Source organism: Betta splendens, chromosome 16 (assembly GCF_900634795.4).
Source record: "Betta splendens chromosome 16, fBetSpl5.4, whole genome shotgun sequence".
Taxonomy (NCBI): domain Eukaryota; kingdom Metazoa; phylum Chordata; class Actinopteri; order Anabantiformes; family Osphronemidae; genus Betta; species Betta splendens.
The window spans coordinates 13,872,433-13,892,371 of record NC_040896.2 but is presented as its reverse complement, the minus strand read 5'-3'; the positions used below and the strand labels follow the sequence as shown (position 1 = coordinate 13,892,371).

Here is a 19,939-nt window from a genome sequence, read left to right as displayed (position 1 = left end):
TAAAGGTGTGTCCAGCTTTAACTTATCACACAGTATAACATAGTAAAGCAAGCATCGTGAACAATCAGTCTGGGTGGGAGTTTTACTGGATGTGATTTATTTCCAAAGAACTTGTTTAAAAACAAGAGAAGAAAACTTACATATAGCATTTGAAGGTGTTGAAACACAATAAACAGGGCTACAAGTCTATCTGTTGGCTGGTGATTGCCCTAAGTCTGGATTGTATTTAATATATATAAATTCCCCACAGCAGGGGAATTTCTATACATTCTAAACACGTGCTCTTTTTTTCACCTGGAAGCTCTTCATTACGTTATAATCAGTCTTTTGCATATTTCTTTTATCAAGGTTAATTGAAAAAAAGATCCTTTAATTAATGATTAATTAACAAAGCGTAGACGCTGGTAAAATATAGAAAACATTATGTGTAACAAGAGGACACTTGAAACTTATAATGTTCTCTAAATGTTCAGTGACAGGAGCTTTGCTTCTCTTCTATCAGGACTCTGTCAACAATCTGAAAGTCCAGCGCTTTCCAGTTGAGCACGTTCCCCGGAGTGAAGTTTAGCTCATCGACATATTTCTGGATCTCACAGGAGGAGAGGACGTAGTCCCACATGTGGACATCGGACATCATGCCAACGAACGACTGGTTGATGTCAAAGCCTCCGCCGTGGGAATCCTGCTCCTGTACAGGTTGGAAACGTTTGAATGACAATAAATGAGCTGTGACTTAATTGTACTTTGACATAAAAGTGTGGGCGTACGCTGCACTGTACCTGTCCTAGAATGATGATGGGGCTTCCGCTGATGCTTGATCCAGAGCTGCTGTATTTCCTTACTGAGGGCTGTCCGTCAAGCCAAACCTGCGCCAGTCCAGAGGAGGAGTCCCACGTGGTGCAGACCGAGTGCCACATGTTCAGCTTGAAGTCCTGCCCTCCATATTCTACCTTTTGATCTCTGATATGAGGCTCAATCTCTTTATTTTTGTCATCCCATTGGATCATGAAGTCGTTTGAAAAAGAGGAGGTAGACAAAGAGAAAAGGGCATGTTCTCTCCTTAGGTCTGTGAAGAACCTGTAGACATCAGAAATAAACCATCATCAGTGATGCCTTGAACTAAGTCACACAGTGTGACCTTCTGTTCTGCATATGCAGCATTACCTGAGACACACAGTGACAGCTCCTAAACTCTGCCTTGATGAAGTCAGTTTAACATGAGCTGTGTTGGTTTGTTGAGGGAAGGTGAACATTTTACCTGACAGATCTTAGAAAGAGAAGAAAACAATCACAAAGTCACAAGTTTATAAATTAAAAACATGTGAGAGAAGCAAAATTCAAATTTAGAAGCATTTAAATAATTCAGTTAATAATTAACATAGTGATTTCTTGGTGACTCTGCTTCCTATAATACTTGTTTGTCTGTTTATGGACTTTATTTGTTTCTGTAGAACTTTGTCCTGTTAACATAAGTTAACAGCTTCATACTGAAGTTTCCATAAATATGTTCATTAAATAAAATATTGTTTATATATATAATTTTCAACAAAATAATAATAACATGTTTTATCTACAGTTTAATTTTATAATTTAAGTTTAGTTGATTGTTGCTGTTAAAATTAGTGTGAATTTAATCTTACAAAACAAAAGCATTGCTATGTCATATGCATAGCAATAAATCAATATGTGCATCAAATAATCATTTTTCATCATGTTGATTTCTGTTTTACCTTGAGGGATGGCAGGACATGCTGCCATCATCACCAGGAGAAACACCAGCAACATCTGACACAGAAAAAAAACATCCACAATTCAACAGAAGGTAAAATGCTGGTGATGTTAGTAAATTAATAATTTAGTGTTTACGGCTCTAACAGTGATCATCATACCTTCATTTTACTTTGTTATCCTGTGGTGCACAACAATATATGGAAAGTACTTTAGCTGGTTCTGTGCCCTCATTGAGCGTCCCTGGCTTATATACAGTACATGTAGCATTTGAAGGTGTGTCCAGTTTTGACTTATCACAGTATAACACAGTAAAACAAACGGTCTTTTGGGTGGAAGTTTACTGGATTGACGATCGATGTGATTCATTTACAAAGAACATTAAAATAAGAAGGTAACGCCTCCCATCTTTTTCCCGTCAGGGGTTGACACATTAAATGATTCACATGGTTGTCATTGGCAGCGTCTGATGCCCCTTCCTGACGCAGCCCCTCAGGACCAGCACAGAGGTCACTGACTTGCAACTCCTGCAGCTAGATTCAAACCCGCGCCAAGCATTGTGCCAAACTGGTGGCCACTACTGCCTCTACTACTGACTCTACTGTCAAATTTATGAAGAAAAAAAACAATAACTACATTTCTATTAGTTATATATTAGCACTTGATATATCATACACCTTACTAAAATCAATTAAAAATATATTAGGTCAATATGTCTTTAGAACCAAAACTATGTTTGTAAACCAGAGTTCCCAGGTACGTTATGATTAATCTGTAAATAGTAAAATGTTCTAAAATAGTTTAATTTCTGAGATACTGATTTATTCCATGAATGTGTAAATGTCTGATATACTGTATATTAAATATATTTTGTAATGAATACACATTCAATCATACTGGCTCCAGTCCTGGATCATCAACCATACATGACGGTAGGTTTGGCAACTGGTTCAGGCGTCTTGAGGTAAGATTTATCGATATTTTAATTTAATTAATTAATAAAAGTAATAAACACATGCAATATCTTGACAGCAACAATTGCTGTCACACCATGCCTCTGTAGGCATTCACCGTTCCCACATTGGCATTTAATTACAGACAAATACGGCAAAATATAAACTGCAGCTGAAGACCCCATTATGGAAAAAATATTTTGACACAGCAGGGGCATGAAAATGAAAAAAACAAAAAATGAGTTTATATCAGTGTATCGAGCTATGCTCCCAAACAGGCTGTTGTTGTGTTATGAATATTCTGTTGTATTAACTCAGGCTGTTTATTGGCAACCATTAGTATTAGCGTTAGCAGACGCTAATCAAGTTGAGCATTATATAAATCAATAAATTAAATTAAATGTGAAATTGCCAGTTAGACGTACCTTGCCCCAGTCGAAGTGTAACCACTTTAACAGCCTCCCATTTGACTTCAGAGTCAGATTTTGGATTAAACGTATGGTTGAACTCCTCTATGAGGACGAGAAAAGTTACAGACACCTTACTGAGACATTAAGGTCCAATTCTTTAGCATTGTGGAGCATGAAAAAAGCTTGTGCATTGACCTTTAATCGGAATTCCAATAAATTCTGTGGAGAACACAGTTATACTAAATCCTCCTTGTTAAGTAAAGAATATCTCAGACTCACCTTGTAGACCAGCAGCACACGCTGGCAGCATCACCAGCACGAAAAATTCCATCTAATATAAAGAAGGAGACAAACGACAATAAAAAACATGTAGCATGACTTCGATCTGTGTAGTAGGTGGAGTTACTCTCTGCACCGTACAACACAAATAAGCTTACTAGTATTTACTTTAGACTTTTGTGAAAGAAAAGAACACACATTATTACATTTTATTCTTATTTAATATAAGAATTAATCTTGCCTTTAAATCCATGTCTGGACTTTGTCTGTGCTGGTGAGCACCACTACACTTCCTCATTTCTGTTAGATAAAGTACACAAATCTTAGATAAAGTACACAAATGCATTTCATGTGCTTAAGATTAACAAGTTCAACACTTGGTCAGTAAGAATAAAATTCCAACATTAAATAATACCACAAATCCTGTAAAAATAAAAACAGTTTTGTCTTACACCTGATATCTATCACAATTTCACTTGGATAAAAATACAAATAAATGCACTGATTTTAGATGTGTTTATGTACATAGATGGTCATAGAGGCCAATTGTACAGTATGTGAAAATCTCCCACCTCTCACTGAAGGTCAAGCCTGTTTTGAGTGCAACCTGTCCTTTTACGTCATTGAGGGTTGCCATATTTATGTTTATCACCCAAGTCAAATTTACTTTTTAAGTTCTTAAAACAATGAATCATTTTATTTACTATTGCTATTTTTTATACAAACTTTAATTGGACAAATTATGGTACTAAATTTTGACATTTTTGTAACATTTACACAGATTATCAGTATAACATTTACAAAAAAAATTCTTTTCAGTGTACTCTATTCAAAGGCAAAATTTCCCCATGTTTCCTCATATAATTTAAAAAAGAGGCAGATGATAAAAGTCACTAAAAGGGTCTAAACAATAGGACCTATAACTATAGAAAATCAAGCCTTCCGCCATTCAATGGTCATTATCAGTGGTTATCAGCCCATACGTATGAGCCGGTAGGTGCCCATCTACCTGCTGGCAGCGGTGAATAGGTGCGGTAGGTCGTCGTCATTGATTCGTAAGGTTGATCACGACTCGAATGATTTAACCAGCAGAGTCAGTAGGGGCGCTGTTGAGCATTTGTTGTTTAGACGGGAGGATCGAGTTTTTGGATTTTGATTTATTAGCGAGCATAACTTAGCAAACAGCTAGCGGTATTGTGTTAGCTAACTATAACCTGAACCCCCCACCCGTTATCCAGCCCTGACCCTAACCACAATAACCTCTAAAGCTGCTGAACATAGCAACTTAGCTAGCTGATTCACATGGTTGTCATTGGCAGCGTCGGATGCCCTTCCTGCCCTTCAGGACCAGCACAGAGGTCACTGACTTGCAACTCCTGTGTCACGATCTGGAGTTTTGGTTTCTTGTTGTGTCCTGTGTTAGCGCAGTATTTCCTGTTTTAGTTTGTAGTACTTCCTGTTTTCAGTCAGTTGTTCACTTACCGGTTCTCATTATCCACACCTGTCCGTAATTAGTAATCACCCTGTGTATTTAGCCACCACCTGTTCCCATAGTCCCTTGCCAGATTGTTTAGCTCCATACCTCGTTCCAGTGTTTCGTGTCTAGTTCCCTCGTGTATTGTTCCTGTTTGCTTTGACCGTTGTATCCTGCCTAAACCTCGTTTGTACCGTCGCCAGAGAAAGACCTTGGACTGAACAACTGACCGTGAGTTTTGCTTTACCCTTGTCTGTACCGTTTAACGAGACCTCATGTGCACCGAACCTTGCCTGCCTACTGGACTCGAGATTGCCTGCTCCCTGCTGTATGTCATTGCCAAACCTCGTGTATGACCTGGACCGTCTGACCCTGCTTTACCCAAATAAACCTGTGTTTGATCATCATCCTGCCTCTGTGCTGTGCATATGGGTCCGACGCCTGCCCAAGTCTGACATCCTGCAGCTAGATTCAAACCCGCGCCAAGCATTGTGCCAAACTGGTGGCCCGGGACGTTTAAAAAAGAGAAAAGGTTTTCCCCCATAGCATTAGAAGGAGGTATTTATCTGTGGGTTGCAGACTACTTGATTGTTGATTGTATAAAGATGTAAAAAACACAGCAGACCTTGTTGAGCCTTTCGTCATATTGTTTCATTTTTGGGCCTCCAAATGTCGACCTTGGTCCTTGCTTTGACATGTTTTTACATAAAACAGTGTAGAAAACTACTGCCTAGGTGTTTTATAACATAGCCTTTATAGAATCCAGGTAAACAAGTTGTTTTGTACATCCAATTTATGAAAATTTCCATCACATTTTGCTACATTTACAAATTTAGGCAGGGGTTTATCAAATGATCTGCGTCTCTGTTACTTTTGATTCAATAAAACTGTGACAGATTCTGTTTCTTTCTTTGAAAATTACAAGGAATTTCCTTTCCAGCGACACCAAGCTCAATAATGTAGCCTTGACCGTTGAGGAACTACAGCCATGTTCATTTACAGGAAGTATTTTCCCCTTTGCACAATATGCATACTAAACGCACAGAATGGGGCTTGAGTATTAACAGGTAATAAACAATAACTTAACAAAGTGTAGATGCCAGTAAACTGTAGAGAAAGCAGGACATCAATAATGTTCTCTAAATGTTCAGTAACAGGTGCTTTGCTTCTCTTCTATCAGGACTCTGTCAACAATCTGAAAGTCCAGCGCTTTCCAGTTGAGCACGTTGAAGTTTACCTTATCGACATATTTTTGGATCTCAAAGAATGAAAGGACATAATCCCACATGTGGACATCAGACATCATGCCCATGAAGGACATGTAGTATGACTTTGATCGGTAGGTGGAGTTACTCTCGGCACCGTGTAACACGAATAAGCTTACTAGTATTCTGTGCTGCCTCTGCCAGCTTACGTTTCTGCTGAACTGTGATTGTTCATGCTATGCCTTAGTTACAATTGAAGCAAAATCTCCATAATCGACTTTTAGAAGTTCTAATTACATGTTATACATAAAATACATTTGTCATATACTGTAGTAGATACAGTGCATATATGTGACAGGTATATGACATACAGTAATTGCAGTATTATTGATTATATTTAACTTTCTAAGACATTGATGATGATAATGATTTAAATGGTTACTGATGTGTTTCCTGTCTCTCTGAAAATCCAGTGCCTCCCAGTTGAGAACATTACCCACAGTGTAAGTGAAATAATTAGCATTTTTGCTACCAGGCATCACAAAGTTGAATCCTATGAATTATTTTCTTCTTCTATGAATTCTTCTTTTATGAATTACCTACTTGAAGGCTCTCCATCCAGCCACACATGTCCTATTGCAGAAGCAGCATCCCATGTGGCACGAACAGACTGCCACACATTTAACTTGTTCTCCTGTCCTGCAAATTTTTCTTCTTTATTCCTGACCTATATGCAGCATTACCTGAGACACACAGTGACAGCTCCTAAACTCTGCCTTGACGAAGTCAGTTTAACGTGAGCTGTGACGGTCTCTTCTGGGAAGGTGAATATTTTACCTGACAGACCTTAGAAAGAGAAAGAAAAATGAACAATCACTAAGTCACAAGTGTAATAATAATGTAATAATCTGTGACAACAGCAAAAATGCATTTAAATATTTTGTTAATAGTTAATAATTAACATAGTGATTTCAGTGTGACTCAGCTTCCTGTAATACTTGTTTGTCTGTCTATGACTTTGTCCTGTTTACATAAGATCAGCCTCATGCTAATTTCATGATTGACTGAAGTTTCATTAAATATCTTCATAAAATAAAACATTATTTATTATATATAATTTCAACAAAATGATAATAAACATGTGTTTAATCTACAGTTTAATTTGCTAATTTTAAGTTTAGTTAATTGCTGCCGGTAGAATTAGCATGCACTATATCTTACAAAGCAAAAGCATTGCTATTTGATAGGCATACAGTAGCAATGCATCAATATGTGCATTGAATAATTATTTAGTTAAGTTATAGGTTAATATTTGCTTAATTTCTGTTAACATAGAATACAGTACACAAAGTCAGTGTGACTGTAAAAACCATGAGAATCATAAACTGCTGTGCATCATAATTTTTTAATAGTTTTATTTTGAAAATTATTTAAAATTATTACAGTTTGTTATGTTGGCTGGTTCTGTGCCCTCATTGAGTGTCCCTGGCTTATACTCCTATATATACCTACTGTATACATAGCAGTATAGGAGTTAAAGGTGTGTCCAGCTTTAACTTATCACACAGTATAACATAGTAAAGCAAGCATCGTGAACAATCAGTCTGGGTGGGAGTTTTACTGGATGTTATTTATTTCCAAAGAACTTGTTTAAAAACAAGAGAAGAAAACTTACATATAACATTTGAAGGTGTCGAAACACAATAAACAGGGCTACAAGTCTATCTGTTGGCTGGTGATTGCCCTAAGTCTGGATTGTATATAATATAAATAAATTCCCCACAGCAGGGGAATTTCTATACATTCTAAACACGTGCTCTTTTTTCACCTGGAAGCTCTTCATTACGTTATAATCAGTCTTTTGCATATTTCTTTTATCAAGGTAAATTGAAAAAAGATCCTTTAATTAATGATTACTTAACAAAGCGTAGACGCTGGTAAAATATAGAGAACATTATGTGTAACAGGAGGACACTTGAAACTTATAATGTTCTCTAAATGTTCAGTGACAGGAGCTTTGCTTCTCTTCTATCAGGACTCTGTCAACAATCTGAAAGTCCAGCGCTTTCCAGTTGAGCACGTTCCCCGGAGTGAAGTTTAGCTCATCGACATATTTCTGGATCTCACAGGAGGAGAGGACGTAGTCCCACATGTGGACATCAGACATCATGCCAACGAACGACTGGTTGATGTCAAAGCCTCCGCCGTGGGAATCCTGCTCCTGTACAGGTTGGAAACGTTTGAATGACAATAAATGAGCTGTGAATCAATTGTACTTGTACTAAAAGTGTGGGCGTACGCTGCACTGTACCTGTCCTAGAATGATGATGGTGCTTCCGCTGATGCTTGATCCAGAGATGATGTATTTCCTTACTGAGGGCTGTCCGTCAATCCAAACCTGCACCAGTCCAGAGGAGGAGTCCCACGTGGTGCAGACCGAGTGCCACATGTTCAGCTTGAAGTCCTGCCCTCCATATTCTACCTTTTGATCTCTGATATGAGGCTCAATCTCTTTATTTTTGTCATCCCATTGGATCATGAAGTCGTTTGAAATAGAGGAGGTAGACAAAGAGAAGAGCGCATGTTCTCTCGTCAGGTCTGCGAATGATCTGCAAGTATTAACAAAGACTTTTCTTAATCACTGGACGTCACATGTAGACCTGCTGTGTTGGCCTGGAGGCCTTCTGTGTCCTACTCTACCTGTGACAGACGGTCACGCTGCTGAAGTCCTGCTTTGAAGCCGTCAGCCTCACGTGTGCTTTGTTGGTTTGTTGAGGAAAGATGAACATTTTACCTGACAGATCTGAAAAACAGGGCAAGTGGTTTTTCAAGCACTGATCGTGTTGTGGCTTCACCCTCATTCACAATTTAGGAGAAAATTCATTATTTACTCTCATGACATGTACATAACTTTTAGATTTTAATCAAAGTACAGAATTCCAATCATTTTTGTAGTGAAAATGAAGATTACTGTGGTTTTAAGTACTGTAGTGTAACATATCCCACACTCACCTTGTAGACCAGCAGCACACGCTGGCAGCATCACCAGCACGAAAAATTCCATCTAATATTAAGAAGGAGGCAAACAAGACAATGGAAAACATGCAGCATGACTTTGATCTGTGTGGTAGGAGGACTTACTCTTTGCAGCGTACAACACAAATAGCTTACTGGTATTTGGTTGAGACTTTTAAGAAAGGAAAGAAAACACATTATTACCATTTAATATTATTTAATATAAGCATTGATCTTACCTTGAAATCCATGTCTGCAGTTTGTCCCTGCTGGTGCACAGCACTAAACTTTGTAGATTCTGAGCTTCCTCATTCATGTCATTTCATTTATATCCTCTATCTTCTACATTTTTACCATCAACACCAGGCTTTTTGTTGATTCAACACAATTTACAAGGATCTACCTCGTTTTGAAATCGTTGTGGTGTTGCAAGGGAAAGTTACACGGAAACAGGCTGTCCACCCCCACTAAAGAAGTCTGTAGACATCTGCCATGTAATGATTTTTAGTTTGTTTGAAAATTCTGAATAAAGTAATGTGAAGAAAGAATGAAAATGAATGTTCTTATAAAGCACATGCCTTTAAATGCACAGTATTTATGTAACGACAACTAATTATAGACTGTAATTTGTCTAGTTCTGTGCACTCATTGTGTCCCCAGGTTACTTACATTTGCATGTGTCCAGCTTTAAAAATGTTTTAAATAAAAAAATGCATTTACATCTCTAATTATTTCATAAAGCCTATGGACATGTTCCAATTTTAGGCCTCGAAATGGCAACTGTGGGCCTCGACTTGACATGTTTTTACATAAAACTTTGTAGAAAACTACCGTCTAGGTGTTTTTTGAACGGAATCTTTATAGAATTCAGGTCAACAAGTTGTTAGTGCATTCAATTTATTTTTGACACATTGTCTGTTAATAATTCATTTAAAAATGTAGGAAAATATTTTTTTTAAAACATAATCTCAGCTTTGTGTCTCTGTTACTTTGATTCAATAAAACTGTAACAGATTCTGTTTCTTTCTTTGAAAATTATAAGGAATTTCCTTTCCAGTGACACCAAGCTCAATAATGTAGCCCTGACCATAATTTACAGGAAGTATGCCCATTGCAAAATATGCATACTAAACACACAAAATGGAAATTGAGTATTAAAAGTTAATAAACAATCACTTAACAAAGTGTAGATGCCAGTAAACTGTAGAGAAAGCAGGACACCGATAATGTTCTCTAAATGTTCAGTGACAGGAGCTTTGCTTCTCTTCTATCAGGACTCTGTCAACAATCTGAAAGTCCAGCGCTTTCCAGTTGAGCACGTTCCCCGGAGTGAAGTTTAGCTCATCGACATATTTCTGGATCTCACAGGAGGAGAGGACGTAGTCCCACATGTGGACATCAGACATCATGCCAACGAACGACTGGTTGATGTCAAAGCCTCCGCCGTGGGAATCCTGCTCCTGTACAGGTTGGAAACGTTTGAATGACAATAAATGAGCTGTGAATCAATTGTACTTTGACATAAACGTGTGGGCGTACGCTGCACTGTACCTGTCCTAGAATGATGATGGTGCTTCCGCTGATGCTTGATCCAGAGCTGCTGTATTTCCTAACTGAGGGCTGTCCGTCAATCCAAACCTGCACCAGTCCAGAGGAGGAGTCCCACGTGGTGCAGACCGAGTGCCACATGTTCAGCTTGTATTCCTGCCCTCCATATTCTACCTTTTGATCTCTGATATGAGGCTCAATCTCTTTATTTTTGTCATCCCAGAAGATCAGTAAGTCATTTGAATTAGAGGAGGTAGACAAAGAGAAGAGGATGTGATCTCTCCTGAGGTCTGTGAATGATCTGCAAGTATTAACAAAGACTTTTCTTAATCACTGGACTTCACATGTAGACCTGCTGTGTTGGCCTGGAGGCCTTCTGTGTCCTACTCTACCTGTGACAGACGGTCACGCTGCTGAAGTCCTGCTTTGAAGCCGTCAGCCTCACGTGTGCTTTGTTGGTTTTTTGAGGGAAGATGAACATTTTACCTGACAGATCTGAAAAACAGGGCAAGTGGTTTTTCAAGCACTGATCGTGTTGTGGCTTCACCCTCATTCACAATTTAGGAGAAAATTCAGGATGTACTTTCATGACATGTACATAACTTATCCCACACTCACCTTGTAGACCAGCAGCACACGCTGGCAACATCATCAGCACGAAAAATTCCATCTAATATAAAGAAGGAGACAAACGACAATAGAAAACATGTAGCATGACTTTGATCAGTAGGTTGAGTTGCTCTCTGCACCGTACAACACAAATAAGCTTACTGGTATTTGCTTTAGACTTTTACAAAATAATAGAAAACACTTTTAACATTTATTATAGTGTAATATAAAAATTGATTAATCTTACCTTGAAATCCATGTCTGGACTTTGTCTGTGTTTGTGAGCCGCACTAAGCTTTGTAGATTCTGAGCTTCCTCATTTCTGTCTCTCTTCTTTCCTTCCTCTATCTGCTTCTACATTTTCCAACACTGCACTTTTTGTTGAATCAACGGAATTTACAAGGATCCGCCTCGTTTTGAAATCGTTTCGGTTTTGTAACGCAAAGTTAGCGAACACGGCAACTGCAGGCTGTCCACACTCAATGACGATGATCCTTCTTTGTGATGTGAAGAAAGTAGAAATTAACTGTTCTTATAAAGCACAAGACAAGTGCACAGTATCTGTATATCATGAATGACTGGATTCATGTTGCTAGTAATTTTACTATACCTACTGTATGCGTATACAGTAATGCCGTAATTTATGATCTTTATGATCTTGTACATAGAGTATATACTGTACACAAACAACTGCACACTTACATTAACAGGCAACTTTTCACAGGTTTCACACAATGTGGAACATGAGCTTCTGAAAGTTTGGTTTCTTATTTAGATCACTGCAGCAAAACAAGGTGTTCATTTTGTGAATCATTAATAAGCATAAAAACAGTATTTGCAGTGTTTCCTAATATGTAGGTTGCATAAAACCATCATCTGAGTCAGAAGGCTGATTACTGTAGGTACAGTATGATTGGCTGGAAGTGTTTACTGGTCACTGCAGGTTTTTTGTTTGTCTTCTATAAGCACTCGGTCAACAATCTGAAAGTCCAGCTCTTTCCAGTTGAGCACGTTCCCCGGAGTGAAGTTTAGCTCATCGACATATTTCCGGATCTCACAGGAGGAGAGGACGTAGTCCCACATGTGGACATCGGACATCATGCCAACGAACGACTGGTTGGGGTCAAAGCCTCCGCCGTGGGAATCCTGCTCCTGCAGAGATTCAAGTAAGCGCACGCACAATGTTTAACACAACAGAGAGATGCAACACAGCAACAGTGTCGCGTTGTGTTCGTACCTGTCCTAACAGAATTATTGGTGTCCCTCGGATGTTTGAATTGGAGGAGATAAATTTCTTTACTGAAGGCTTTCCATCCATCCAGAGCTGCCCCAGTCCAGACGCAGCGTCCCATGTGCCACACACAGAGCTCCAGCTGCTCAGCTTGTAGTCTAGATTGAAGTCTACCTCAGCATCCCTGGTACAGAGCTCGACGTCGTTGTTAGTTGCATCCTTGAAAATCAGGAAGTCGTTGTGGGAGGATGGTGTGGACAGAGAGAACAAGGTGTGGTCTCGGCGCAGGTCTGTAAAGGACCTGGTGGCGGTGAGAAAAAATAATCAGATGTGATTGGAAAATGTGATATTATTTATAATTTAGTAATTATAAACTACCTTAAACAGACAGTTACAGCTTTGAAATCGTTCTTCAGTGTAAGAAGCTTCACGCGAGCTGTGTCGGTGGCTTGTGGGAAGGTGAACATCTTCCCTGTCAGATCTTAAAACAATCACAATGAGCATGTTGCAGGAGGCCTGAGTCGAACCTCAGGTTTACCTTGGTGAGAGAGACTATGAATTTCTTACCCGTAGGAGCTGCTGTGCATGACGCCAGGATCACAAGCACAAGAAAAAACATCATCTAATTCAAAGCAAGCAGGGAATTTTCTATTGAGTCTTACAGGAATTTAACAGGCATGTAAAAGTCTGCAAACAGTAAAGTTTCATTGTTCTATTATGCCGCATACAACATGTAAATCTTAATCCAACACTGTCTCCTTTGCAGTATCTTACCTTTAGAGCTGGAGGTCAGGAGTTTGTGTGCAATAGACAATAAGAGTGCACATTTTATACCCACTTCCCCAGTTAAACGTTCTCTAAAAAGGCGTTTTCCGCTCATGCCATCATACTTGCTGACTTACTGATTTAAGTCATGATGAAATAGCCTGTTCTGGACTGTGAGCTTCATGTGTTTGTGCTGTGACTTGGGTTGTCAGGAGATCTACAACACAAACTGTAAGATCAATATATTACTATAAACGCTTGAGCCATTTCAAATGAAGATGTCACAATTAAAAAACTAAACCTGATTGACCAGATGAAGCATATTTGTTCAATCTTTTCCTTCTTGTTCTTCCTTTCCTTTGCATGTGGCTGCTGATGTTTGATCACGTGCCTCAACAGCTACCAGTGATATGACTTTTATGTTTCCTTCGGCCTTCTCAATCAGTAAAAATGACTTGCGGTACAACATCAAGGACTCTATCTGTACTGCCACAACCAAACATTATATCTTCTCTGCAGAGAATGTCTGTGATGGAGGAGTCTACAGTACATACTCCACTGATGTGATGAGGTTCAGTAGAGACTGGGGAGAAGCCTGCAGCTCAGAGCCAATGTTTCCTGGAGAACGGCGGCCGATCAGCCAGAGGGTTGAACCCAGGAGAGGGATCAGACCGCTACCACTAGCAGAGCATGCTGAACTTACATGTAGCAACAACAATATCCCAGACTGAGCTTCCAGATTAGGTGTCAATGCTTTATATAAGGAACAACACAAGATATTTATATACGACGTTACATTGATGTATAGGAGCAAAAAAAAAAAAAAACAAGTATAAAAATCGAATGTAAAATAACACAAGGTACAGGAAGTAAATCCAATAAACATACATAGTGTGAGTGTATATATAACACTGATGCAGTAAAGGATGAAAAATGTATTTACTTACATGTAACATTTAATTCATATGTTTAAAGTCTAACAAACAACACTTGGATCACGTTATTTCCTTAGTGTTTAGTGAAATCTGAAAAATACACTAGTGCAGGAAGTAGAAGTCGAGAGTAAAAACAACACGCATCTGAATTGTTCAACTTAATGTTCGCATGCTGTACATGTGTGTAGTGAATGCAGATGCTGGATGGTGTGTAGGTGCCAAGTTCTTCATTTACATAGTATACAACCGTTGACCTGTTAACAAAAGGTACACCTGTAGCGCCTGTGTCATCCAAAACACAAATGACCCCGTGTGCGCTCCACAGTCCTACGTCAACAGCGCTTTCTCTGCGTCCTCGCGCGGACGCGCCCTCTCGCGGCCCTGTCGGATGCGGGCGAGGCTCCGGTCCACGCAGGGCAGCAGCAGCAGCAGCTTGAGCGCCAGCACCGCGGACGGCGGCAGCAGGCACAGCATGTAGCCGGGCGGCGTGTACCACCTGTAGCTGGAGGCGCGGAGGAACTTGTCCCAGCCGTACAGGTACGTGTGGAAGGTGCAGAGGAGCAAGGTGAGGAAGCCCAGCTTGGACTGGTGGACACGAAGACACACACCCAGTGAGAAGCCTGTTTGGAGACGGAGCCGGCGCAGCAATGGAATAATATGTGCCCACCAAATTACATTTGATGAATAACTTAACATTTAGGAAACTGCTCTCATCTGGGCTGGAAGTAAAGGGGAGGGTGAGGAATGAGAAAATTAACTTGTCATGACCTAGTTACATTTATGAATAAATGTGCTCCCTGTAGTGAGGGAGACTTTTGTTCCTGCCGCCGTCCCGGTCAAAGTATCTATAGATAGACGGTGGGAGTATCGCAAACACTGGAACAGGAAGCTGTCTGTCTGCGCAGCCACTGCGCAGAACAGCGCTGAACCGCAGTCACGGTGTCAGTCACAGCTTAAATCTTAGCGGATCGTAGCAAAAGAAGTACTTTTTCAGCCAGTGTTCAAGCTCCGTAAAGGTCTGGTAGAGTGCGGTCAGGGTTCCCAGCAGCCCGGAGCATGCACACGTGCAGCGGTGGACGCACGCAGCAGATTTCATGGATTTCATGGTTGAAGTTCCCTAACGAGCTCGTGTGTATTAATTCTATCAGCGTTTGGCTGCTGGGACGCGCGCTCAACACTGACCGGCAGCGCTCGTCCGCCTTTTTGTGCCAAATGTGTTGGCTTCCGAAGGCGCGACTCGTTTTCTGACTAGCACAACATTTCAGCGCAAATCCAACTGGAGGGAGACTAAAGATGTGATCATGCGAGCGGACAAATCTTTGCTGCTTTAGCATTTCGAGGGAAAAACGGAACAATTTGTCGTAGTTTCCATCGAAACACGGGATTCGGGGGACGGAGCCAGAACGTTTACAGGCTGCACCGAAACTCGTGTAAATGCGATGCTGTCCACCTGAATGAAGCTGAACTCTCTCCAGCTGAGAGCGTTGCTGACGGAGGGCAGCGAGGTGATTCCCAGCAGGAGGTACAGGCCGAAGCCCAGGATCCCCACGGCGTAGTAGGAGTCGGTGCGCCAGGCCATGGTGGTGTCGAACGCCGCCGTTCGGTTCTCCCGGATCTTGACGGGGCGGCAAACAAAAGCGAGGGGGTGTTTGTTACCGTACGCACACAAACGCTGCGCCTTTCTGACTAAATGGGAATAAACACGTGTCGTTTTTTTATGCAAACACACGGCTTTGAACATATCAAACAGACCTATTCCCTCGCTGCGCGGCGGTCTCTTACCTCTGAGACTGTAATTGCAGAAAGTCTGAATCTGACATAATATCTGGGGACGACAACGTGGAAACAATTGAAAGAAGACAGAAACATTGCAACACACCTGCCTCTGTCACACTTCTAACAGCAGCTGCCGGGATTGATTGGAAGTAGAGAAGCTGCGTTTCTCCATTCACAGATCTGACGCTCTGCTCTACGGCTCCGTCTCCCCGTCCCCTCGTTCTGCAGTAAACTGTGGCTCTGTAAGCTGTTCTCTACCTTATGGGGATGATGAGGGTGTAAAGCACATGCAGCGACGCGAAGCCCAGCGCCAGCAGGCCCAGCTGTTTCCTGCACAGCATCCAGCGGTCCAGCCACTCAGGGAAACGCCTGCAACGGAGGAGTTGGAGGCCCATTAGATCGCACGGTACGTCTCCAGGGAGACGTGAGCTGCGCGGCCGCGTCTGACTTGTATTTGGTTCCTCTGTGGAGCTGCAGGAAGGCGGCCATGACGCCGGGCAGATAGCAGAGGGACAACATGATGAGCGACACAATGGGAAACACCTGAATAGAAGCAGAATCAGGTTACTCTGACGACAGGAGGCTTCGTTTATCCATAGATTCTGGGAGTCTCCTGTTCACCTTGTTGGCCAGCGACACCATGATTCTGAAGGACACGTCTTTGCCCTCGCTCGTGTATTTAGAGACGACGTCCCTGAGGAGCAGGTAGAGGAAGAAGAAGGCGGTGAGGCCGGCGGCCAGGCGCAGCGGCAGCCTCCACTGTGGGAAGAGCTGCAGCGGGACGTCCTCCAGCTCCCTGGCTGCAGACACGGCGCCCCGGTCCACGGCGCCGAAGCCCAGCTTGGCGGCCACGTCCGCCACCGCGTCCTTGGCCTCGGCGCTGTCGCCACACAGGTGCACCTGGAGCACGCAGGCCTTCTTCAGGTGCACGCACGCGCTGATGAAAGGATGCTCGGGCGCCGGGGGATTAAACATGAAAGCACCTGGAGGCGCCGCGGCTCCCGCTGAATTTAGCCCGGGGAAAAAGCTGGCGGAAAAAAAACCCAACAACAAAGCCGCGTCGACGCTGACGCGATGTCGGCGGCGGCGCTCTAAACGCTCTACATAAACATACAGCGCTGACAGCGCGGGCCCTCTCCTGTGTGCCTTACTGTCCGCTGGGACGCCGCAACCGGATCAAAACAGAAAACAAAGCAAAGCACATATGCTGCTGCCGCCGCGGGGGGGGGGGGCACGTGCGGCAAGCAGAGATCTGAGAGACATTTAATTGATTCAAGGATACGGAGTCAAAGCAAGGCTGGCTCTTCACACTGGAGTTAAATGAGTTAATAACGTAACTTGGACCGGGACGTTTTCCTGCCTCACATCGGACGATGAAGTGCATCATGTTTTAGATGTGATACCTGTCTGTTGGCGTCTGAGGGTCCGGTCTGCAGGGTCCAGGCAGACAAGGTGTTGAAAGCTTTCACCACGTGGGCTCCAGGAACTAACCTGGAAAACAAGCATTGCTCTTTATGATCCACAGCGTCTGGATTTAAAGGCGTCTGGATGCGTTGGGGACCGCTTCTGCTCCTCTGACCTCTGCAGATACTCAGCGTTGGCCTCTGGGTGGAGGTTCTTCTTGAGGTTGTTGCTGACGTCCACCAGCACCTTCCAAACAGCACAACGGGCAGAGCGTTAGGGATAAACGGCCGCCGCTCCACAGGGCTCGGGCTGCGGCTGTGCGGTGCTGTGACTGTACCTTCCCCTTGAGCTCGGGCGCCAGAGCCTCCAGAAAAGCGTAGTTCTCTCTGTGAATGCAAACAAAGACCAGTCGGGCCGCCTGGGCTGCAGCCGCGTGACTCATCACCTGCACGACGAGAAAATAACATGTCCAGGCAGCGCAAAGTCCCAGGAAAGCAACAAAGGAGGCACGCAGAGCAAACACAGCCACATCTGTGGACACATGTGGATTATCAGCGACCTTGTCCGGCCGGGTCGACTTTCCAAAGGCTGTTTTTGTGGTTTGGACTACACACGTTTGCAACATGCAGCTCAACAACAATAACCGTCATCATCAAACGAAGGAAGGGAGAAAAAGGCCGAGCACATGCCGCGCGTGTCGTACCTGAGCTCCCTCGGGCAAAGGGCCGCAGCTGCCGGGTCTGCGGCTGCCGTACACCACCCTGTAGCCGGCGCGGAGCAGCCGCTGGCCCAGGGAGCGACCCAGGTCCCCGGTCCCGAGGACGCACAGCGGCTCCGGCCCGGGGGCGCCCGCCGGGCCCAGAGGGCCCAGCGACACGCTCTCCGGCTTCACCTCCGCAGACATGCTGCTCTGCGGCTGCCGTCCGTCACACGCAGGGCTCCTGTCAGTGCTGGAATGCAGCTGAGCAGCGACTCAGAGCCGATCTAGCAAAATAAATCTTTAACATGGAGCTCTTCTGAAGGAGTGTTAGCAGATCAGCGGTCGGTCCCTCAGGTCCTTGTGTCTAGCTCATGACTCGTTAGACTGGCAGGCTTTCCGGTCCTGGCCCAGTTTTTGTACTGGCCCACCCCCTCCCGTTTTCAGGAAGGACTCTGGGAAGTCCGTGTAAACTGGGAAACTCCCAGTGCCGGTGTGTGTCCCCCAGGCACGCAGCAATGTTTTCTTTGTGCAAATGGTGTGTCTGTGCGTGTGTGTTTGGCTGGGAGATATCGTGGCGCAGCTTCAAGGGTCGTGTTCTTCTGGGAAATCAGAAGATCATCTGTGGCAGATTATGCAACGCTGGAAAAACAACGCCGCCGTTTCATTGCTGGCTGCCAAAATGCCGGGTGTTTGCCAGCTTTGCCAAATGGCTGCTATGAATAGACGCAGTCAGAAACACGCGCATGTGCTTCGTGAGGGCACGAAGCACATTTAGAAACTTTAATGAACTCTCCGCGGGTGGCGCAAGTGTTAGACAGACTTTTAATTGTATCCGATCCAGCGACAGCACGCTGTTATCGCAGGTTTGCTCGTTTGCACAGCGTGAAGGCAAAGATGGGAGAAAACAGCTTTACTACTTTGATAGTGGGTGTTAATTCTTCAGGTTACAGTACCAACACAGAGCCTCCTCACCCCCTTTCTCTACTATGAGACAACGGCTAATTAGCCTGACGTGTGTGCAAAACAAATAAAGCAGCGGGTTATGCGCTAAAATAAGCGGTCACTGATGGTCAGGAGAATTTCTCCTGAAGGTTTTGCAGGCAAACCCACCAATTACACTCTAATTCGCACTCTTGTGTTGCCCCTGTGAGTAATTAATGTTCTTAACCGAGTGGCTCTAACTCCAGCCCCGCGTCCAGAATAGCTCCAGTGGCCACGGTTGAGGTGAACCACAGACCCACTGACCAACGCTGCGCTGTAATTACTCGCCCTGTAACTCACTGTACCCCAGCGGAGTGTGCGCCTGTGTGGATGCCTGAATGACGCAAAGGAAACGCACGGTGACCCACAGGTCCTTGTCCTCGGGAGCTCGGGTCAAAGCTCGACCAGCAACGGTCCATCAATGTACTGCACGACAAAGAGCGAGCCAGTGAGCAAACAGAGCAGCAGCCGAGCACTTTCTGTACGTGCTCCACACACGGCACGGTCCAGCCTGGAACAGCGCCGGCGGCCTCCTGATGGTCAAAACAAAACGAAATGGAAGCAGCAATCACATATCAAATGTCAAGCCTGCAGAAAGGCACTCTCCGGCGAGGGTGATGATTAGATCGCCCAGTATTCCCCGGCTGCAGCCATTAGCGTGATTGGCTTTACACTCCGCAGTTTCTGATTGTCTAAGCAAAACGCAGCCTGCATTAGAGCTACAAGTCTATGCTAATGAACCCTGGCTCCGCGCTCCCGTAGCATCCTGCTCCCCGGATCATTGTTCTTCATAATCAAGATGATTGATTTTAAGTTGCACTTGTGGTGATTTGAATGCAGCACGCAGCGTTTGTCATGTGCTATTTTTTACAGCCGCTCTAATAAATATATGATGGTGACCTTAGACCCGGAGAGCGGAGCAAAGT

General features: G+C 43.3%; 4 protein-coding genes and 1 long non-coding RNA gene across 8 annotated transcripts; 1 reads left to right on the top strand and 4 right to left on the bottom strand.

Moving 5' to 3' along the window:
- Window positions 1-76: 76 nt before the first annotated feature.
- On the bottom strand, window positions 77-6,757 carry LOC114843567 (serum amyloid P-component-like). Of its 3 annotated transcripts, none has more exons than XM_055503202.1 (6): window positions 6,653-6,757; window positions 3,612-3,670; window positions 3,371-3,422; window positions 1,165-1,267; window positions 780-1,077; window positions 77-688 (listed from the first exon to the last, which is right to left on the bottom strand). In XM_055503202.1, exons 2-6 carry the CDS (start codon window positions 3,666-3,668, stop codon window positions 470-472), a joined length of 729 nt encoding a protein of 242 aa, XP_055359177.1. In that variant the 5' UTR covers window positions 3,669-3,670; window positions 6,653-6,757; the 3' UTR covers window positions 77-469. The 3 variants fall into 3 exon arrangements, with proteins under 3 accessions (XP_055359177.1, XP_055359176.1, XP_055359175.1); XM_055503201.1 differs by lacking the exons at window positions 3,612-3,670; window positions 6,653-6,757 and adding exons at window positions 1,731-1,785; window positions 3,107-3,193 and having other exon boundaries at window positions 3,371-3,412; XM_055503200.1 differs by lacking the exons at window positions 3,371-3,422; window positions 3,612-3,670; window positions 6,653-6,757 and adding exons at window positions 1,731-1,785; window positions 1,890-2,108.
- LOC129603157 (uncharacterized) lies at window positions 563-3,358 on the top strand. The gene is made up of 3 exons (XR_008692833.1): window positions 563-696; window positions 1,737-1,822; window positions 2,151-3,358. It is a non-coding gene; the product is annotated as an uncharacterized LOC129603157 (long non-coding RNA).
- A 901-nt stretch (window positions 6,758-7,658) lies between the features above and the next one.
- On the bottom strand, window positions 7,659-9,792 carry LOC114843123 (serum amyloid P-component-like). Of its 2 annotated transcripts, XM_029129371.3 has the most exons (6): window positions 9,304-9,792; window positions 9,191-9,236; window positions 9,062-9,113; window positions 8,750-8,852; window positions 8,361-8,658; window positions 7,659-8,270 (listed from the first exon to the last, which is right to left on the bottom strand). In XM_029129371.3, exons 1-6 carry the CDS (start codon window positions 9,378-9,380, stop codon window positions 8,052-8,054), a joined length of 795 nt encoding a protein of 264 aa, XP_028985204.1. In that variant the 5' UTR covers window positions 9,381-9,792; the 3' UTR covers window positions 7,659-8,051. The 2 variants fall into 2 exon arrangements, with proteins under 2 accessions (XP_028985204.1, XP_028985205.1); XM_029129372.3 differs by lacking the exon at window positions 9,191-9,236.
- Window positions 9,793-9,944: 152 nt separating this feature from the next.
- LOC114843125 (neuronal pentraxin-2-like) lies at window positions 9,945-13,318 on the bottom strand. The gene is made up of 10 exons (XM_055503228.1): window positions 13,227-13,318; window positions 13,020-13,074; window positions 12,831-12,933; window positions 12,459-12,753; window positions 12,152-12,373; window positions 11,469-11,516; window positions 11,231-11,282; window positions 11,005-11,107; window positions 10,616-10,913; window positions 9,945-10,524 (listed from the first exon to the last, which is right to left on the bottom strand). Exons 2-10 carry the CDS (start codon window positions 13,072-13,074, stop codon window positions 10,306-10,308), a joined length of 1,395 nt encoding a protein of 464 aa, XP_055359203.1. The 5' UTR covers window positions 13,227-13,318; the 3' UTR covers window positions 9,945-10,305.
- A 639-nt stretch (window positions 13,319-13,957) lies between these two features.
- On the bottom strand, window positions 13,958-18,465 carry steap4 (STEAP family member 4). Its single transcript, XM_029129370.3, has 10 exons — window positions 18,036-18,465; window positions 17,670-17,777; window positions 17,508-17,578; window positions 17,332-17,419; window positions 16,550-16,828; window positions 16,377-16,471; window positions 16,187-16,297; window positions 15,935-15,977; window positions 15,603-15,767; window positions 13,958-14,737 (listed from the first exon to the last, which is right to left on the bottom strand). The coding sequence occupies exons 1-10, from the start codon at window positions 18,234-18,236 to the stop codon at window positions 14,480-14,482; spliced, it is 1,419 nt and encodes a 472-aa protein (XP_028985203.1). The 5' UTR covers window positions 18,237-18,465; the 3' UTR covers window positions 13,958-14,479.
- Window positions 18,466-19,939: the final 1,474 nt, after the last annotated feature.

What these genes read in the sequence shown, in the direction of transcription:
- LOC114843567 (XM_055503202.1), bottom strand. Translation starts at nt 3,668, where the DNA reads ATGAGGAAGTGTAGTGGTGCTCACCAGCACAGACAAAGTCCAGACATG. An exon ending in GTCCAGACATGGATTTAAAG is followed by an intron (nt 3,423 to 3,611) that starts GCAAGATTAATT and finishes TCTTTATATTAG; the next exon opens with ATGGAATTTTTCGTGCTGGT. An exon ending in GTGTGCTGCTGGTCTACAAG is followed by an intron (nt 1,268 to 3,370) that starts GTGAGTCTGAGA and finishes TCTCTTTCTAAG; the next exon opens with ATCTGTCAGGTAAAATGTTC.
- LOC114843123 (XM_029129371.3), bottom strand. Translation starts at nt 9,380, where the DNA reads ATGAATGAGGAAGCTCAGAATCTACAAAGTTTAGTGCTGTGCACCAGC. An exon ending in CTGCAGACATGGATTTCAAG is followed by an intron (nt 9,237 to 9,303) that starts GTAAGATCAATG and finishes CTTTCTTAAAAG; the next exon opens with TCTCAACCAAATACCAGTAA. An exon ending in GTGTGCTGCTGGTCTACAAG is followed by an intron (nt 8,853 to 9,061) that starts GTGAGTGTGGGA and finishes CCTGTTTTTCAG; the next exon opens with ATCTGTCAGGTAAAATGTTC.
- LOC114843125 (XM_055503228.1), bottom strand. Translation starts at nt 13,074, where the DNA reads ATGATGTTTTTTCTTGTGCTTGTGATCCTGGCGTCATGCACAGCAGCT. An exon ending in CAATAATTCTGTTAGGACAG is followed by an intron (nt 12,374 to 12,458) that starts GTACGAACACAA and finishes GAATCTCTGCAG; the next exon opens with GAGCAGGATTCCCACGGCGG. An exon ending in GTCCAGACATGGATTTCAAG is followed by an intron (nt 11,283 to 11,468) that starts GTAAGATTAATC and finishes TCTTTATATTAG; the next exon opens with ATGGAATTTTTCGTGCTGAT.
- steap4 (XM_029129370.3), bottom strand. Translation starts at nt 18,236, where the DNA reads ATGTCTGCGGAGGTGAAGCCGGAGAGCGTGTCGCTGGGCCCTCTGGGC. An exon ending in CGCCCGAGCTCAAGGGGAAG is followed by an intron (nt 17,579 to 17,669) that starts GTACAGTCACAG and finishes GCTGTTTGGAAG; the next exon opens with GTGCTGGTGGACGTCAGCAA. An exon ending in ACCCTCATCATCCCCATAAG is followed by an intron (nt 15,978 to 16,186) that starts GTAGAGAACAGC and finishes TGTCGTCCCCAG; the next exon opens with ATATTATGTCAGATTCAGAC.